The 19433-nt window shown below is 36.6% G+C and overlaps 1 protein-coding gene across 1 annotated transcript in view; it reads left to right on the top strand.

Moving 5' to 3' along the window:
* snapc4 (small nuclear RNA activating complex, polypeptide 4) overlaps window positions 1-19433 on the top strand; it is a 48259-nt gene that overhangs the window by 14029 nt on the left and 14797 nt on the right. Inside the window, exons 5-16 of the mRNA XM_079478862.1 lie at window positions 776-798; window positions 931-1074; window positions 3821-3946; window positions 4113-4191; window positions 4290-4371; window positions 4559-4660; window positions 4763-4835; window positions 4955-5119; window positions 6587-6737; window positions 7747-7853; window positions 7937-8031; window positions 11111-11205. Of these exons, the coding sequence (XP_079334988.1) occupies window positions 776-798; window positions 931-1074; window positions 3821-3946; window positions 4113-4191; window positions 4290-4371; window positions 4559-4660; window positions 4763-4835; window positions 4955-5119; window positions 6587-6737; window positions 7747-7853; window positions 7937-8031; window positions 11111-11205 (1242 nt within the window). The remainder of the gene's footprint in view (window positions 1-775; window positions 799-930; window positions 1075-3820; window positions 3947-4112; window positions 4192-4289; window positions 4372-4558; window positions 4661-4762; window positions 4836-4954; window positions 5120-6586; window positions 6738-7746; window positions 7854-7936; window positions 8032-11110; window positions 11206-19433) is intronic.

Here is a 19433-nt window from a genome sequence, read left to right on the forward strand (position 1 = left end):
AGGATGAAATGCAACACCTTGAACACCTTTATTATTACTGGGGTTTATTAAAGAAACAGGCTCTTAAGAGAAATAGACCAAAACATGTGTCAATCCTCAATCGTTACGGCATTTAAGAATGTACTTTTAGAAGCTTTAAGAATGTACTTTTAGAAACTTTAACAAAATAGCTGCGTCTTCAAAGGCCACATGCGTCCTCCGTAGAACACATTTGTCGGCCTCGGCCTCATATAACATATATTCAGGTTTTATTTCAGAAAGCAACTGTTACATTGGGTAAGTGACACAATGTCCTCTGGAGAGAAATAAATGTAAATGTTATGTTTTTTTTACTGAAATGAGCCTATATCAAAGGAGAGACCCCCTCATATGTTTGTAAAGCGCTTTGGGTGTATAGCAATTCACAATAAAGGGCTATATAAATGCTTCTTTATTTTTATCTTTCTTAGCATTTTCGTTCTTTGTTGTTTGATGAACAAAACTTAGACGTTTATTATGCTGCCCCCCCTTTAAGAGATGCACAGATCTAATATAATGTAACACACGTGTTTTGTTTCCAAATTCGTTTTGTTCCCGTAAGACACAATTGATTATTTATTACAAGGATACTTTTATGTCAAGCCCTGCGTAGAAAATACCCAGTGTGAAAAGCCCTGTTGTGTTTATTCTTATTATATGGAGCTCTTTTATGTCAGTAAATCATAGAATATGTGATTTCTTATAGTTGCCCTTTTAAAATATTAATTATTTGTTTGTTTGTTTATTTGTGAACCAGAGAGTGAACAGGACGGTGATTCTGTGAGTTACATCTTCCTTTTGATTCAAAATTTGTAATTTAATAAATATTTGGGCTGTTGTTTCGGACATGTTTTTTTATCTTTTGTAAATATAAAAAATGCTATAATTGTAATCTTTTTCCGCCCTCCTCAGAGTAATGAGGACAGCGATAATGTTGAGTTGGATCTTCCTCAAAATGTTGAGACTTGTCTACAAATGAATTTAGTCTATCAGGAGGTGCTTAAAGAAAAACTAGATGAGCTGGAGAAGCTCCTGAGTGAAAATCGGCAGCAACAGGTGAAGAACAAGCATCCATGCTGCAGATCTGCAGAGATCTAATGCCACTGGTTGTAACTGTTTATTGCTTAAAGAAATGCTGAATTAAAGTATTAGTTAACCAAAAAAGAAAATATGGTGAATAAGTACTCGCCCTTAGGCCTTCCAAGATGTAGGTGACACATGATGTAGGTTTCTTCAGCAGAACAAAAAAAGGTTTTATGTGTGTCATGTCTGAAAAGCAGTTGCAGGAAACACAAAAGTAATCTCTCTGGCAACTGACAATATATTGACATCTTATTAAACACATAAATTAAACAAATCTGAATGACCCCCCCCAGAGTGAGTTTTTCAAAGCCTTTCAAGACACCCAAGGACACCTTACAAAACAGACTTAAAAACCGTACATGAACTCATAGAGTATACTAAAGAATCAATTATCGAATTAATCAAATTAATTACAGTCCGAAAATTTTTTTAAATCTTTTTTTTTAATAAAAACCTTGCAAAACAGACTTAAAAGGAAAACAGGATTTAAGTTAATACCAAGCATTAAAGACATGAAAATTAGCATTATGTAAAATATGCCACTCTAAAAAGATACGTTTTAAATTGAGATTAAAATTGTCAAAGAGAGTCGAGTTGGCGGGTATGTAATGGGAGAGTATTCCACAGACGTGGGGCACAGCGGCTAAAGGCTCTGGCTCCAAATGTGCTAAGGTTAAATGTAGGTACAGTTAAAAGTGCGGCGGAGGAACAAAGTGATCGGGGAGGGGTATAAAATGGCATGAGGGAGCTAGGTTGTGCAGGGCTTTAAAGGTAAACAGAGTGGTTCTCAAACTTTTTTGGTCATTCCCCACTTTAGACAAGGGGGAATTTTCAAGCCCCACCTGCCCCCATCGCCCCAACACAATGTTAATGAAATGCGCAACAAGCTTAACATGTTCCAATTTATTGAACTAAAAAGTAGTATCAGAATAACAAGTTGTATCTAAAATACAAATATACATCAAATAACAGAAAGTTCTAAAATAAAGAAAATAAAAGTGCAGCTGTGCACTACTAATTTCAAAAATAGAAAAGATATAAAAGTCCCATTTAGAAATCTGCAAAAAAACATTTAAATATGGCCGCGAAAGTTTGTTCTGTTACAATTAATATGCCGATGTCATGTTATTTTGGCACTTCGGTTCCAGGTTATATTTTTCTTGGGGTCTCATATCTAATGTTCTTTTAATATAGACTCCATGTAGACTAGTAATGATTACCCCTTAATATTTCCATGGCGACGCGTCATATTTGTCACGTGACCTTATGACACACCTTATGACAGATCGCCTTAATTTCCTTTTTTATTTCAAAATATTCACAAACTTGCTTACGACGTCATCAACTATCTGATATTCCGATTCTCAAAAATCTGTAATTGTGTGTGTTTGGTCATTTATAAATAATCTTGATCTATACGTGAGACGGGTGCCACCATTTGTCTGTCATCAGTTTCTCGCGAAATAGGTGAGCAATCAACTATAATAGTAAACGGCGATGGTCGGCGAACGGTGGTCTTTGAACCAATAAGGAGAACCTTACTTCTATTTCTATTAAGCTTGAGAAGATTAATTGACATCCAATTGTTGATAGCTTGTAGACAGGCAGTAAAAGCAATGAAAGGAAGAGAGATATTTGGTTTTGTAGAGAGGTAAAGTTGTGTGTCATGATAATGAATTCCAAACTGACGCTAAATGTTACCAAGTAGGTAGTAAATAAATAATAAATCATGTGACACACCGCAGAGCCACAGCAGCTGTAGGACTAATGTATTTCTTTTTTATTCAAAATATTCACAAACTTGTTTACTATGTCATGAAAAATTAGATATTGCGATGGTTTAAACAACAAAACCAATACACATTTGACAATTTTATGATGATCGCATTTGTTGATGGAGCTTTATACTGGATAAATGGCGCCATGTTTGTTTGTGCTACGGTTCAGAGAATAAAATCTTGTTCGATTTACAGCATGTCAATTCATCCACTTCTCTCAAAATACACAAATGTAAGTGGCTGGTGAACTAGGAGAAACATACGGAGCTTTACAGTTGCTTACACTATTGTGTATCTGATATGAATAAAGAACATGTCAAATTAAAAGTTTTTTATAGACATTGGGTATTTTACAAACAATGTTTTTGCTTGTACGAACATGTATTTAAATGTCTAAAGCCTAAATAAAAAAGGATGTGGTTGAAAGTACAGCATAGCTGTGATGTGTGACAGGATTGAGTATGTCTGTCTCTGGCTTATTGCCAGCCAAAACACAAAATGTTCTAATCAAACCGGTGTGATCGCACGCTGCAGGGAGTGGTACCAGCCTAGAATGATCATACTCGAAGGGTTAAACACGTGCAAAGCTTTTTAAAGCTGCTAAAAACGCCAGGCACTGACTGAGAACGGCGGCTGAGGGTGCTTGGCTGACGTTTTCTTTCCATGAGGTGCATTGGTAACTATGATATGCAGAGCGTGGAAAGCCAGTTTGTGAAGCAAACGGCAGCTGCTGGCACTTTCAAAAAACACGGTGCTTCCATTGGAAGCTATTGAAAAAACACTCCGGCCACTGGCAGAAATACCTCGGTGGATACAGCCCCTTATACAGCTAAGCAGCTTTACTGTTCTACTGAAGAAACAATGTCACCTACATATTAGATGGCCCGAGTAGACTAAGTGCAAATTTATGCTGAACTAACCTATTAGCTTCAACCCCATAGAAAGAGATTGAGGCTCAGTTCTCTGGTCCATCTACATCTTGCTCCTCCTCACCAGGACTCCCTTCTCAGAAGCTTTTTCTTGGATACTTCATGAAGCCTTATTTCAAAGACAAACTCACTGGTCTGGTAGGAATTATAAATGTTACATAATTTATAAGTTTGATAAACACACATAAAATGGGATATCTGGATTGTGACTGTCAGTGAAGATATTTAATCTGAGGAGAATTGCTTTGTTACTGACTTTTTAGCCTTATTGTTTTGCTTTTTAAATGTTTAACTTTGTTTCAAGGGTCCTCCAGCAAATGAAGAGACCAAAGAGAGGATAAGTCATGGCACCAGGCCCATTGATGAGCTTAAAATAAAAAGATGTATGTTTTGGGAGAACATGTTTGCTTTACAATACTTATATCTATGGAATTTTATTTTTGATGCAAATAAAGCTTGTGTTTGTGGATTTGTCTTTCAGGGGAGGTTTGGCAGAAGGCTTTACTGACCAATGCAGTAGCCACAGATACTATAAAACGGATGCTGCAGCCCAAACTTTCCAAGTTAGTTGGTGAAAGAAAACAGAAAAATATATCCTCAAAATGTTTTTATACGAATAAAATTGACTTGCTTTTAAAAGTATTAAATGCATTGCAATCTAACCATAGAAATGAATTTTGTTTTGTTTTTCCACAAAATTGTAGATTTATTTGATAACATTTTTAAACGTTGTTTTTTGTGTTTTCATAGGCTGGATTATCTGAATAGCAAGATGACTAAAGCTGAAGATGAGGAAAAGGAGGAGCTGAAAAAACAAATGGATTTGATAGAGAAAGATATAGCAGTTATTAGGTAAGGCCATTTATCCACGTCGTGTCAGAGGAACGTTTTGCTCAAAGTGGAATGTGAGTTCAAAATCAATAATTCAATTTTCATTGCCCAATTTACCCTTAGTGCAATGAGAGAAGAACAGCTGGCAGGTGGTCGCAACGATGACCACGACTGGGAGAAAATATCGAACATTGATGTAAGTTCCGCAGTTAACTTACTACTTCAATGGATTTGCACCTCAGCATGCTCATTACTGTTATATCTACTGACATGTTGATTTTTGAATTGTAAAAGCACCTGTTTTATGGTTAATAGTTTGAAGGTTTGCGGCATGCTGAAGATTTGAAAAGATTCTGGCAAAACTATTTGCACCCCTGCATTAACAAGACAGTATGGAAACAGGAGGAAATTGATAAACTGAAAAAAATTGTACAAGAGCACAACTGTTGTCATTGGAACAAAATAGCTGAAGCTCTTGGGGTAAGGACAAGCTAAGTTTTTCATAATGGCTGCTGTTAACTTTAGGGCTTCAGACTATATTTTTTACTAGGAGCGCCGTAGTCCCTTACTTAAAACCTTTACATTATTTCCCACTGATGTGTCATGCTTGCAGTACAGTACTTTACAATCAAGTCACATCGCAATGAGAAGTCAAGTCAACTTTATTTATATAGCGCTTTTTAAAACCGAGTCATCTTCTGTGGCAGTGGCGCGTGACTTGTGGGGCTTGCGCAGTGTGGAGAAAATGGTTCCTCTGTTATTTGCCGATATTTTTGTTTCAGGATATCAGGTACTGTGCAGAATTAGCAAAACTAAAGTTGTAAATAAAGTACTAAAATAGAATGTTTTAGAAAGAGGATTAAACCAGTCGGTTGAGTAACAACCATTTAAAGTAACAACAAAGATTATAGAGGTTTAAGTTTTACAGAGTGAACCACACATTTATATCCAGTTTCTTTTTCAAAATAGTTCCTACTAGTATGATACAATCTGTTTAAATGTCTGTTTGTTGGGATTATTTTCCTAAAAATTTGTACATCAGTATTTGTTTTATTTACCTGTACTGTTGAGAATATATACATTTTAAGTTAATTTAATTCAGTAATGCAAAGATATTACTGCTATTTAATTTGATAACATTAAAAAGAATATACATTCTTATATGCAGTGTTAATTAAATAAAACTTTAATATTCTAGCAGCCCCCCGGCCAGGCAAACAGTGAAAAACTGTAGCAAGAACCCAAAAATATGAACCTTATTCACACCTTATATGCTGAAAACAGGATATATCAGGATATATTCACTTTGTGTGTGTATCAGAAGTTATTTGTGTGTGGATTGCCCAATGCAAAATCGTAAAACAAAAGTCTCACAATCCAAATGTACAGAACATGATGAATGAGTGTCGCCTTATCCACAAATGCATGTTTTCTATTAGACATGCACAATTTTTTTATACAAAAGAGAACATTGGCAAATATATATCCGTTTGTACAAAGTGATTCGCATGCATTCAGTTCCAAATTTCACAGATACGAAATAAGAGGCATTTATTAAAGACAAATAAGGCGTAGATGTCAGCGTATTTATTGATACTTGTTTGTATGTGGGTCGTGTAATACTGAAAACAGCAAAACAAAAGTATCTAAATTTGAATGCACAGAACGGAATGAATGCACGTGCCTGATGCACAAATGCACAACTTGTCTTCGGTGTGCACAAAATGGTTATATATTAACACAAAATAAAAATAATTATTCAAAAATCTGTCTCTATTTGTACAAATCGTGTCAAAAAAATTAATGCTCAAAGTCTGGAGCCCTGAAGTTGCTAGGCAAAACCTTTTTAAACTGAAATATTGAACAACTGAAATATTGAACAAATGAAATCCACGTCATTATGATAACATTTCATTATTTGTTTGTTGTTGTTTTTTTGTTACCCAGACCAACAGAACAGCTTTCATGTGCTTCCAGACTTATCAGCGCTACATTTCAAAGACCTTCAGAAGGAAAGGGTGGACTAAGGAAGAAGACCACATACTTATAGATCTTGTTGAAAAAATGAGAATTGGCAACTTTATCCCCTACATGCAGAGTGCGATAACAATGCCATTTAGTGTTTTTGTATCTGATGTTTTATATTTAGCTATTTTCATAAATCTGATCCTTTGATCAGTGGTAATGCTGGAGTGAAATTATGCACCTGGGGCGTATTACAGGAAGATTGTAACTTGAAAATCTTACGGTAACTGCTTGGTTACCATGGTCATTTCAGTTAGGACCACATTTAGGGCAAAGCTATGGACTCGGTGCACAAGCATTCAATTACGGTTTAATTTCAAAAACGACACAATATACCAGTCGTTGTTTAGGTCGTAAAGCCTTTCCTTATAATGGACTCATGGGAGGAAATGCTTAACGTGAGATTATTTACTTTATCCGTGGAATTTGTTTATTTTAATTCATTATAAAAATTATTATAATTATCTTTATTACAAGTACATTTTGACCGAAATTAGATTTTACCCAGTCGTTGTTTAGGCATGTTAAGTAGTTTTAGAAATTAGAAAATGTATAACAAAAGCGTCCAAAAAACCCTAAAAACAGTCTAAACTTCAGGATAACACCATAGCTGTGCTAATTTAAATTTTTTATGAAAGCTAATGGTAACACTTACAATGGGTACAAAAGCCCTGTCGCATTGAAATAGGAAAGACAAAACGTTTGTGATTAAATAGAATTTTTCATCACAGTAGCAGTTTGCACTTTGTCGTTTGCTTGGAAACAGCCTGAGAGTCGGTTATCAAACTCGATGGAGCGATTTAAGATTTCCTAACTATAAATAAAATAAGAATCAACATTATATTTGCTTCCGTAATGGCAATTTGCGAGAAACCCCAACTAAATATATGAACTCTTAAGTGAACACCTAAGAAACTTTCTGTAATACTCCCCCAGGTCTGCATATCTGCTATATGTCTACTTTCATTAAGCTAATAAATGTAGTTTTTTGGATTAAATGTTTATTGTGCTTATTGTTAGTCATAGTTTCACTGCTTAAAAACCAATCTAATAAAACAAATGTATTATTTTGACCTCCATAGTGTCATTTTTCATGGCGGGACGTGATGCATCACAGCTGCAATATCGCTGGACATCTGTTCTTGATCCCTCTATAAAGAAAGGCCCTTGGTCCAAGGAGGAAGACCAGGTATGGCACACCCTAGTTTTTTAAACTACTAATTAAATGACAAAATGAATTATTACAACTTTAACAAACATCTTTTATTTCAGTTGTTACGAAATGCTGTTGCTAAGTATGGCATTAAAGAATGGGGAAAAATCAGAATTGAAGTGCCAGGCAGGACAGATGGCGCTTGTCGTGACAGGTATGGTTCATTTCAGCCTAAAATTTGCGATTGTTTTTGTTGCCATATATTCCCTGAAGCTTGTTTAAAGAACTAGTGCAAAAGACATGTCAAAAAAGCACTTAGGCCATTTGGTACTTGGTGTGTAATTAACCTGCACACTAGATGCTTTTTTGCTAAATTTGCCGTTTTGAATCAAAATATGTCATTCTTGTGAATTGTGTAGATCAGATCTCAAACTGTGGTACACGTACCACTAGTGGTGGTACATGACACGACAGAAAACTCTAAATGTAAATTGACATTTGAATACAACATTTCAAATGTTTCGTTCGTGATTGATAAATGCGGAATACATCTCAGCCTATGTGCAATTTAAAAACAATTGTTTTAATCTTTTATTTATCATTGGTTGATGTAACTCAGGCATGTGACGGGCAGCTCAAACACAGAAAGGTTCTTTCTGGTTGCCTGAGTGCTACGGTGCACATATGTCAGAGCACTGCCCACAGGGCCGTTGTCTCCGACTAAAATAATAGTTGTTTGCTAGATATATAACAGTAAACACGTTTTTTCTTAAGTTGTATTTAAAAGTAGTGAAATAATAAATGGACGTTTAATATCTGCATATGAGCTTCACTTTGCTCATACGTCATGTGTTTAGCTGCTGCTACATTAGGTGTCTTGTGGTGCACTAGAAAAACTTACATTTTGACCAGTAAATTGTGGCTGGTGTGACAATTTGCATAACCTTGTTCACCTCTTCTGAGTTTGTAGGTCTGAATTAAAAGGAAACATTATGCAAGATGCAATATACAGTGTGTGAATACTTTCCGGATGCACTGTAAATCTCGGTTATACACAGAGCCGTGCTGCCCTATACATTTACTACGCATGTTGTATAAAGCACCACAGATTACGCAAGCCCGCCTTGTGTAGAAGAGCATGTCTGTGTTTTCATGTTCTATGAGAATATGAAGCATATAAAATGGTTAGCTGTGCATGCCGGCAAACATGGATGCACATCTGTTAGTAAATAAAGGTGTTTCCTCCAACATTTTGTGGAACTGTTGCGCCGGACACGGAACTACGCCTTTTTTATGAGGGGTAGTTGTGTAAAGCTGTGTTTCAGCCGGTGCTAACCAATGGTCACAAAGAGACATTTACGTATGTAACATATATGTCGCACATGCTTCAGAAAAATCGGTCTGTGCTACGAATACATTTAACAGTGTAGCATGCATGCGATTCAGTTTGGCAAGTGCGTTAGACAGAGACAGAGCCGCAGCTTGTGTGAAGTGTGTTTGTCATTGTGCTTGTTTGTGTGTGAGGTTAACTAATGGCGCACTGCTATTTATTTTAGTTTTTATTTAGTTTTTGTAATTAAAACTTGTTTTCTGGCTGCATCGAGTCCATTGAGCTCTATGATCTTTGCGATGTGGAAAAACATGGAAGGAATCTCGTAAGTGGGATTCTACTATTTAAATATGTCCTCTGCGTGTCTATGAGTGAATGAGTTGCACTCTTTAACATGTTACAGGCATGACAGTCATGGCTTTGTCTGTATCTTTACGAGGACATGAACACATGAACTTCATCCATAGATTTGTTTTAAGTCATTTTTCGAGCATTTCACTGTTTGAGTGAAGTTACTGTCAAACACACTGTAACTCAAACGTCTTCGCGACCATCTGCTAAAATAAAAGTCAGCTTAATTTGAACCAGATGTTAAAATAATGAACTTTTAGTCAATTTATAAACTGAAGTAAACATTATAGTTTACTTTAATATTTACTATAGGAAGGTTCAAATATAGTACACAAGAATTTTACTGCAATTTACTGTATCGTCTAAATTTCTATGCTTCGATAGGAGGATCCTGATTCGACTATCTCACAGTCGAATCTTCACATAGGTGTAATTTAATAGGGATCATGCCATTTTGGTTAAAAGGGCAGTGGCGTGGCAGACCGGCATGCACTGCGCCGCTAAAAATATAATTTATGATGTAAATAAATGGGACATTTTTAGGGTTGGTTACCAAAACCCCCTGGCACATATGAGCGGGAGGTCTGGCTCTGACCCAGCGAAGGATTGCATCTCTCCACGTCTTCTGTTCTGTGAGAAGCAGCTGAGCTTGATTCCAGTTATCTGAAAAGTTGTGAGAAATAAAAAAATCTGAGTGTTTATTTTACCATATCAATTGCAACAATTGTGTTTGTCTTAGGTCTTGCTAAAAGAGTGTATGGTACTCTGTTTGTTTGTGGATGATTAACAGCTGCCAATGATACTGCAGAGGCTGCTTGCCAGTCAAGTCAAGTTTTCATTGTTACAAAGCAGCTGTAAAAGAAAACATATTGACTGTAAGCAAAACATATATGGTTATGCAAGTCAAAACACAGATCAAATATCAGACTACTATAAATTCATATAGTTTTATGTAACTAACGCTGCATATATGTAATACGGTTCATAGATGTAGGGAAGAAAGGAGACAGGGTCGGCGTAGGCTGGGAAGCACCTCACAGTTTATTTCTAGATTTCCAAGTTGGCCCCACTGCGCTCTTACAGAACAATAACACAAACAATATGCAATGATTCGTCGTCTCTGGTTACACCGTGTGACGTCGTCTTCGCAGGAGAAGTTTAGCGGGCTCTCCGCTCATGCTCGTACTCGGGCTTCCCAGCTGATCTCTCTCAACCTCTTGGTCTGTGCCTCTGGCTTTTAACCGTCTCCCCACCAATTACTGTAACGAGACAGTGTTTGCTAGGGCATGGCAAGGACGCGGTGAAGGTGATTTGTGGTAGAGTTTCCTGTCATTATCCCTGGAGATGATGCTGTCCACCTTCGCGACCACTGCAAAAGAATATAGACATTACATGTTGACATTACATGCTTTAAACAACATAAGTCATATAATGTCTGTTTTTTTCACACGGCTTTTGTGCTAACTTGCTAATGCCTAACCTAATTGTGTTGAAATGGTGAACCAGAAGTTCTTCCCTGGGTAACTTTAAGCATTATGAAAAGGTGTATAGGGTGAGTGTGTGCAGCAATGTTCAAACTTGTCCAAATTAATTCTGCTCATTTTTTTCTCAGATATCTAGATTGTCTTCAAGAGAATGTGAAAAAGGGTCCTTGGAGCGCAGAGGAGGTGGAACTGCTAAAACAAAAAGTTGAGAAATATGGTGTTGGTAAGTCATATTTTTAAATTCATAGGTGGCCCTACTCGCCTTGACATGTTTTGATGGGTTCTGGAAGAAGCTGGATATTTTTGTAAACTGCATTTTTCTATTGCATAAGTTTGTGGTTATAAACATTCTGAGGTGACATACAGGTTTGACATCTTAATTACACATGCCCTATTTTTCTGAGTTTTTCGGAGAAGAAATTCTGTAGTATTCAAGGCTTTTAATACGGTTTATACTGATGCTCCGATAAGGATTTTCGCAGCCAATACAGATTGCCGATTTCATGTCACTGTGAATGGCCGATACCGATTCCAATGCTTCACACTTTATATAACTGATATGCAAGTTCTCTGGTCAGATAAGGAAAAAGTGATGTGATCTTCAGATAAAGTGATGACGTGATGCCGGATTTTTCTGGGTCAAAAATATTCTTTGAATGAGCATGTTCGTCAGTCACCAACACAATTAAAAGGATGTTATTGGAAACTTCGATCCCAATACTGACAATAAATCCAAAATAAATGCAAGAAACATTTATTTTCTTATTTAATTTAGTTATTTAGTTTTACAACCTCTTCCAAATAACAGTATGCGTATATTAGCTATGAAATTATCTGACAGATATTACTTGTCATTCTCACTATCCTTCTTTCTTGCCCCCTTTGCAAATGTTTCCACTGTCCTTTTGATTTTCCAGACCTGATCATTATTTTGATATAATCATATCAGGGCATTTATAAGTAAACTTCCCTTTTTAAAAGTAAACCATCCTTTTTCAATAACTGCAGGTCTTATTTTGATAACATAAAATTCAATTACTAACAACAATTTGTGCTTTTTGTCTACTTGCATGCATAATTATTAGGTACATTGATTTTATGGGCACATTTTACCAAGTAGCTATCTGCACACATGTCCATACGAAGCTGTGTTGTCTTACTGTAAAGGAGGTGAAAAAATTATTGATGATATTTATTTTTAAGGCAAAATATAATTTTTACAGTCTTACAGAATGTTCATGGCTGTGCTTTTATAAAACCTATTCATTGCAATCAAACTAAAATGACCACACCTGCTGTATTGGAGCTCACTAGGCTTAGGGACATGGTTACAACAATGTATTCAGCGTTCAGTCAACAGCATAATAATCTATAAACAGTGTGAATGAACACTGCAGCTTAAGCAGAACTTGCAAAACACTGCATTAATGTCACTGATAATACTTTTGGTCACGTCTGTAAAGTGGATGTTTTCTGTTGAGATGCTGCATCATGGATGACTCGGTGTTGTGATATGCTAGCTCAATCTTGCAATGGTCACACGCCGTGGTGTTCTCTTTACTTTTACATTTGAAATTGAAGGATGTTAGGGATGTAGCTGATCAGATTTAATTGTGAAGATTGTTCCAACAGCCAGAGATAGCAAACGAGAATGAGCGTAGGGACTACTAGGGGTGTAAAGATACACACAGCTCACGATTCGGTATATATCTCGATGCTGGGTTCACGATAGGATACACACGTCGATGTTTTGATCAAAATTTTAAAATGAAACTGAAATTCAAATAACATTTATTTTCAAAATATTAACAATTTATTAACTTTTTTGTTGGACATACAATTTACAGAATTTTAACATTTTAAGTCTTAACTGAAATTGGAATTAAGATCAATGTAAATTTTCACTGCAAAATTTGATTTAGTTTTAGTCATCCCCATTTATCATAGTTTTAGTCTACGAAATCTACATTACATTAATCAATTTATTTAATTGGTGTAATTAAATGTTTCATATTAAATTAAATTAAAACAGGTGATAAACTTTATTTTTCAGAATAATTCAGCAACTACTGGATATGCATTGTTGCAACAGACAATCTTAGACCTTGAACAACATGTACCAGTTCCATCAGTCTCACTTTGACCCAATTTGTTCATTCAGTAAAGGGCGTATTAATTCAGTACATTCAACCAATGAAACGCTCTGACAGAGCTCACACTCAAACGCTGACTCGGGTATCTTTGTTTGAGACAGTAATGAATGAGAAATATCTAATCTTTCAAAAAGACAAATGACATAAACGCTAGTACATTTCTTCAATCATGCAAATCACATACTCGTTTTTTAGATTCATTCAATCTTTTAATATACAGTACGACTCGCTTCTCTGATTGGAACAGCGCTGGTATCTTTTGTCTTACTTTGTTGCATATCAGTTTATGCAGCAGCTCATGATAGTGGATAAATTGACATAGGCAAGCACAAACGTTTTTATATGCCTTTTTAATGAGTTTCGGAGTGACTCGCCTGCAGTCAGGCTTCAAGTTTACTGTGTTTTACCGGGGATTGTGAAGGAAAGGAAGACGCTTTGTAAACCATGTGGAGACACAAGTTGTGTCTTGTGCTTCCCCTTCTCCCAGAGACTCGTGCTGGCGTAGATTATGTAGCGTCTTGACAGCTCAACGAATAGAATTGAACATCATATCGGGACATAAAATGTCCCCATCTTTCTACCATGCAAATTGTAACATTTTTCATCGCGAAATATCGTAACACGAATTATCGTTACACCCCTACTAGGGGCTGCTCATTTGCTGATCGCATGGTTCTGGTTGGGTAGTATGTTTGAAGGAGGGAGTGAAAGTATGCAGGTGAGGAGTCGGTAATGGTTTTAAAAGCCAGCATTAGTGACTTAAATTTAAAGGCTTGACATTAAGCATTGTCATGTGGTTGTCCTTTGGACAAACCAAATTTGTCATTCACTTGTCTTGTCCGAAGATAAAAAAAGGGTCAATATAATTGTTTCGGATCCTAATTGGTCAAGTTTGCTTATAAGTGTTTTACCTAGTGTCCGCAGATACAGTAACTTGACAGTTAACATAAATTACAGGATTCTGCGTCCGCATCTAATTATACAGTATGGACTCAAAGACCTTATTTTTCCCCCCTTACTTTAAAATCAATGTGCTTTAAATGCCCTAAATATAAATAAACAATCTGATTAATAAACTTTTGATCGTCAGTGTTACAGCTTTACATTTCCCTTTCCTTCAACAAAAAGTCTTATTAACATTATTATAAGATGAATAACATGATCTACTCGCGTAGTAACACAAATAAACAAAATACCTTATTTTTTCCCCCTTACTTTAAAATCAATGTGTTTGTGGTTCATTATAATTTAATGAAAACAACAACAAATTTGTAGACAGATGAGATTTATTTACATTTATTAAGTCAAGTCAAGTCAGCTTTATTTATATAGCGCTTTTTACAATTTTCATTGTTACAAAGCAGCTGTACAAGAAAACATTGACTATAAGTAAAACATAAAAGGTTATGGAAGTCAAAACACAGGTCAAATATCAGACACACAATAAATTCCTATATGCAGTGTTAATTAAATAAGACTATCAAATTCTAGCAGCCCCCCCCCGGCCACGCAAACAGTGCAAAACAGTATGCAAACGGTGGCGAGGAACCCAAAACTCCATTGGAGGAGAAAAAAACCTCAGAGGGAGACCAGGCCTCACCAGGGGATTCCAGTTCCCCTCTGGCAAAAACTGCTGCCTCTGCACAAGCTCGACAGTGCCTGCACAACAAGGCAAAATAAAAAACAAAGTTAGATTTAAAATTATCATTAATAATCTTAATAGCGACTGAAGTTTTGTAGAGTCGTCACGTCCTTCGTCCAGCATTTGTCAGGTCTGGGAATGGATTGCGCCCTGCCTGCTCCGGTAACCTTGGAACAATGAGACAAGACTGGCTGAGAGTAGAGTACTGTTCTGCACTCTTTGATGCAACAACTGCATCAGTTGTTATTGGAAGTGTCCCTGGTTCCGGTTGATCTAACTAGTGCAGCCTAGATCTTTGAAATATATATATATTATGATAGTGTAGTGTATGCAAGATTAAAAAGATGCGTCTTTAGTCTAGATTTAAACTGACAGTGTGTCTGCCTCCCGGAGAGTGCAGGGAAGACTGTTCCAAAGTTTAGGTGCTAGATAGGAAAAGGATCTGCCGCCTGCACTTGATTTTGAAATTCTAGGTATTACCAACTGACCTGACACCTGAGAGCGTAGTGCACGTGATGGACTATAATACGTTAGAAGTTCTCTCAAGTAGTGAGGAGCTAAACCATGCAAAGCTTTATAGGTAATAAGCAAGATTTTAAAGTTAAGTTAATACGATGCTTTACAGGTAACCAGTGCAAGGTTGACAGAACCGGGCTAATATGCTCATACTTTTTTGTACGCATAAGAACTCGAGCTGCCGCATTTTGGACCAGTTGGAGTTTTTGTAATAGGCCTGCAGGGCAACCACCTAATAGTGCATTACAGTAATCTAGTCTTGATGTCATAAAGGCATGTATAAGCTTCTCTGCATCTGATGGTGACAGCATATGACGTAGTTTAGATATATTTTTAAGATGGAAAAAAGCAATTTTACAGGTGTTGGCGACCTGGTTCTCAGTATTCAGCAGTATTCTTGGTTGTTACGTAGGGCGGTTTTCGGTCCGATAAGTAACACTTCAGTTTTGTCCGAGTTCAGTAATAAAAAATTGCTACTCATCCACTTTTTTATATCGACTATGCATTCCACTATTCGATTGAATTGCTGTGTTTCATGAGGCTTCGAGGAAATATAAAGTTGCGTATCATCAGCATAACAGTGAAAGCTTATTCCGTGTCGCTTTATTATATCTCCTAGAGGTAGCATGTATAATGCGAAGAGCATAGGCCCTAAGACTGAGCCCTGTGGTACACCGTACTGGACTTTCGATTTGCGTGATACCTCATTGTTTATTTTTACATATTGAAAACGTTCGCATAAATAAGATCTAAGCCATTTCAAAGCTATTTCCTTAATACCGACATCATTTTCGAGTCTATGTAGGAGCATGCTGTGGTCAATGGTGTCGAATGCAGCACTAAGATCTAGCAGCACCAATAAGGAGATACAACCTCGGTCGGACGCCATAAGCAGATCGTTTGTAACTCTAATCAGAGCAGTCTCTGTACTGTGATGTGCTCTAAATCCAGACTGGACATCTTCATTAATCTCATTCCTTTGGAGGAAGGAGCAAATTTGAATTGAGACTACTTTTTCCAGAACTTTAGATAAGAAAGGTAGATTCGAAATAGGTCTGTAGTTAACTAGTTCCCCAGGGTCCAGATGGGTTTTTTTGACAAGGGGCCTTATAACAGCCACCTTATATGCTTTAGGCATATGTCCTAATGTCAGAGATGAGTTAATAATGCTAAGTAGAGGATCTATAATTTCTGGGAGCATCTCTTTCAGTAGATTTGTAGGTATAGGGTCTAACATGCATTAAGTTGATTTAGATGATCTAATGATTTTAGAGCGTTCATCGTGATCTATAGTAGAAAATAAATGTAATTTCTCCTTAGAGGCGCTGTAGTTAGCCGTTTGTTCAGCGGGATTCACTTCTGGTTGCATAGTTATAATTTTTTCTCTAATATCTTGGATTTTATTTGTGAAAGTTCATAAAATCATCACTGCTATGCTGGTATACAGAATCAGAAGTCGCTGACAATTTATTTTTGGTTAATTTAGCCACTGTATCAAATAAAAACCTAGGGTTATGCTGGTTTTCTTCTATTAGTGATGAAAGGTAGGCAGATCTAGACGTTTTTAGGGCTTTCCTGTATTTTTTAATACTATCCTTCCAGGCAATACGAAATACCTCTAATTTAGTTTTCTTAAAGTTGCGCTCCATTTTTCGTGTCGCTTTCTTTAGAGCCTGAGTGAGTTCATTTTTCCACGGTGTCGGTCTGTCATTTTTAATCTTCTTTAAGCGCAGAGGAGCAACTATGTCTAGCGTTTCCGAGAAGGTGGCATTAATATTTTCAATGGTAAAGTCAAGATCTTCAACGTTATTACTCATGCTAGAGATTTGAGACAATTCAGGCAAATTATCAAGAAACGCATCTATTGTAGTCGAAGTTATTGTTCTACAATATTTGTAAGTTGGAGTTTGATTTGCCACCATTGGGTATTGAAGCAAGCATGATACCAGATAATGATCTGAGATCTCTTCGCTCTGCTGAAGGATTTTTACATCGCCCACGTTTATACCGTAAGACATATTAAATCTAAAGTATGATTACGAAGGTGAGTAGGTCCCGACACATGTTGACTAACGCCCATGGAGTTAAGAGTGTCTTTAAAAGCCATTCCTAAAGCATCTGTATTGTTATCTACATGAATGTTAAAGTCACCAACAACAAGGACTCTGTCTGCAGCCAGTACTAGTTCTGATAAGAACCCACCAAATTCTTTAATAAAATCTGTGTGGTGCCCTGGAGGCCTATATACAATAGCCAGAATACATTTTAAAGACGTTTTGTCCTTAGTATTAGGTATTGATGCATCAAGTACCATGACTTCAAAAGAATTGTATTTAGGATTAGACTTCTGAGAAATGCTAAAAGAGTTACGGTAAAGTGCAGCAACACCTCCCCCTCTGCCTTTTAGGCGAGGCTCGTGTTTATAATAATAATCTTGGGGGACAGACTCATTTAAAGCAATATAATCATCTGGCTTTAGCCATGTTTCTGTTAGACAGAGCATGTCTATTTTATGATCTGTTATCATATCGTTAACAAAAAGTGCTTTATTAGAGAGATATCTTATATTTAGCAATCCGAGTCGAAACAGTTGATTATCTGTATTATGTTCATGTTTAGTTAGTTTAACGTTAATTATTAATTTGGCAGACGCATGCACGGAGAGACGCATTCACAAAGGGATGCATCTGACTAAAACTGCAGCTCGTGCTGCACGGAGATGCATGCTCGGAGAGACACATGCACGGAAAGACATGTCTTACTTTAAAACTGTGCAGCTCGCACTGCATGGAGAGATGCATAAACGGGGGAGATTAAACAGAGAGGTGCATGCATGGAGAGACACGTCTGACTTTAAAACTGCCTTGTACAAAAGGCGCCTTGTAATGCCACAATAAGGGCACTAAATCCCTTTCTCGCTCATTCTCCTTCACAACTCCTTCCTGGTGGAACATTCTTTCCAATGCGGTCCGGTCAACCACATCTCTCACAACCTTCAAAAAACTACTTAAAACACACCTCTTCGGCGAATACTTGACAGACAAATGAAAAAAAAATGTCTTCAATTTAGTATTTAGACAAATGAAAAAAAAATGTCTTCTCTCAACAGGTAGTGGTCTAGCTTTTGTTGAAACTAGTAACTTTGTATTAGCACCTATTGTACTATTGCTCTTTGTATGACATATCGCTTATTTGCTCCACGAAGCTGCTAAATGACTACATGTAAATAATGTCAGAAAACACATACTAATACAGTATATATATCCAAGACTTACGAGTGCAGGACCTTGTAGGTTGGAGAGTTTGCCACAAAAACATGTGAAAACCATTCTGATCACTCATTCAGATGAAACAATATAGTGATTTTACTTTTGCAAGACACTTTTTTTTATTTGTGGAAAGACCATATGCGAGTGAGTGTCAATGGTCATGAATATTAATGCTTTTCACACCTGAGGAGATAAAGACCCAACCCAAATGGACTATCAAGATGGAATGTTCTGAAGCAGCTAGAACAAAGCATGTGAAAGATCATATGCCTGGCATGTGTCCTGTATTCTACCATGCAAAGCAAACAGATTCAGTGATGTAGCTACATTCCTAAAATATATTTGCACATATTTGTGCACAGTGTTAATTAATAATATAAATAAACATGAATTCTAAAATTGGCCATGCGTAACAAAAACAATATGTTTAGTTCATTTGTAACACTATAGTAACCAGAATGTTCTAACCGCAACACTGCCTTAAAACAAGTTACATATTTACAGAAAAGAAACAATACGCCACATGTAGTCGCTCTTCACAATGGAAACGTTTATTATCTGAGTTTCTTTTTCCAAACTGAAAATAAGCTCTATCTCTTTGTGTAGGACCGTCTGGAGATCGTGATATTGGCCAAACACACAATAAAATTGTCATATTTGATAAGGAATCTAGACACGGAATCTAGACACTTATCCCACAAGACGAGACTGGGTTCACGAGAACGAGACGAGACTTTGAAACAAATTAAATGTTTTTCATTTTAATAAATTATATTATGCACTGTGCAGTGCAGTAATAATAAACTGTAAACAATGCAGTAACACTTCTAAATATTATGTCACTTAATCACAGGCACGTACATGCACAAAA

This window comes from Barbatula barbatula, assembly GCF_947034865.1.
Source record: "Barbatula barbatula genome assembly, chromosome: 2".
NCBI lineage: Eukaryota > Metazoa > Chordata > Actinopteri > Cypriniformes > Nemacheilidae > Barbatula > Barbatula barbatula.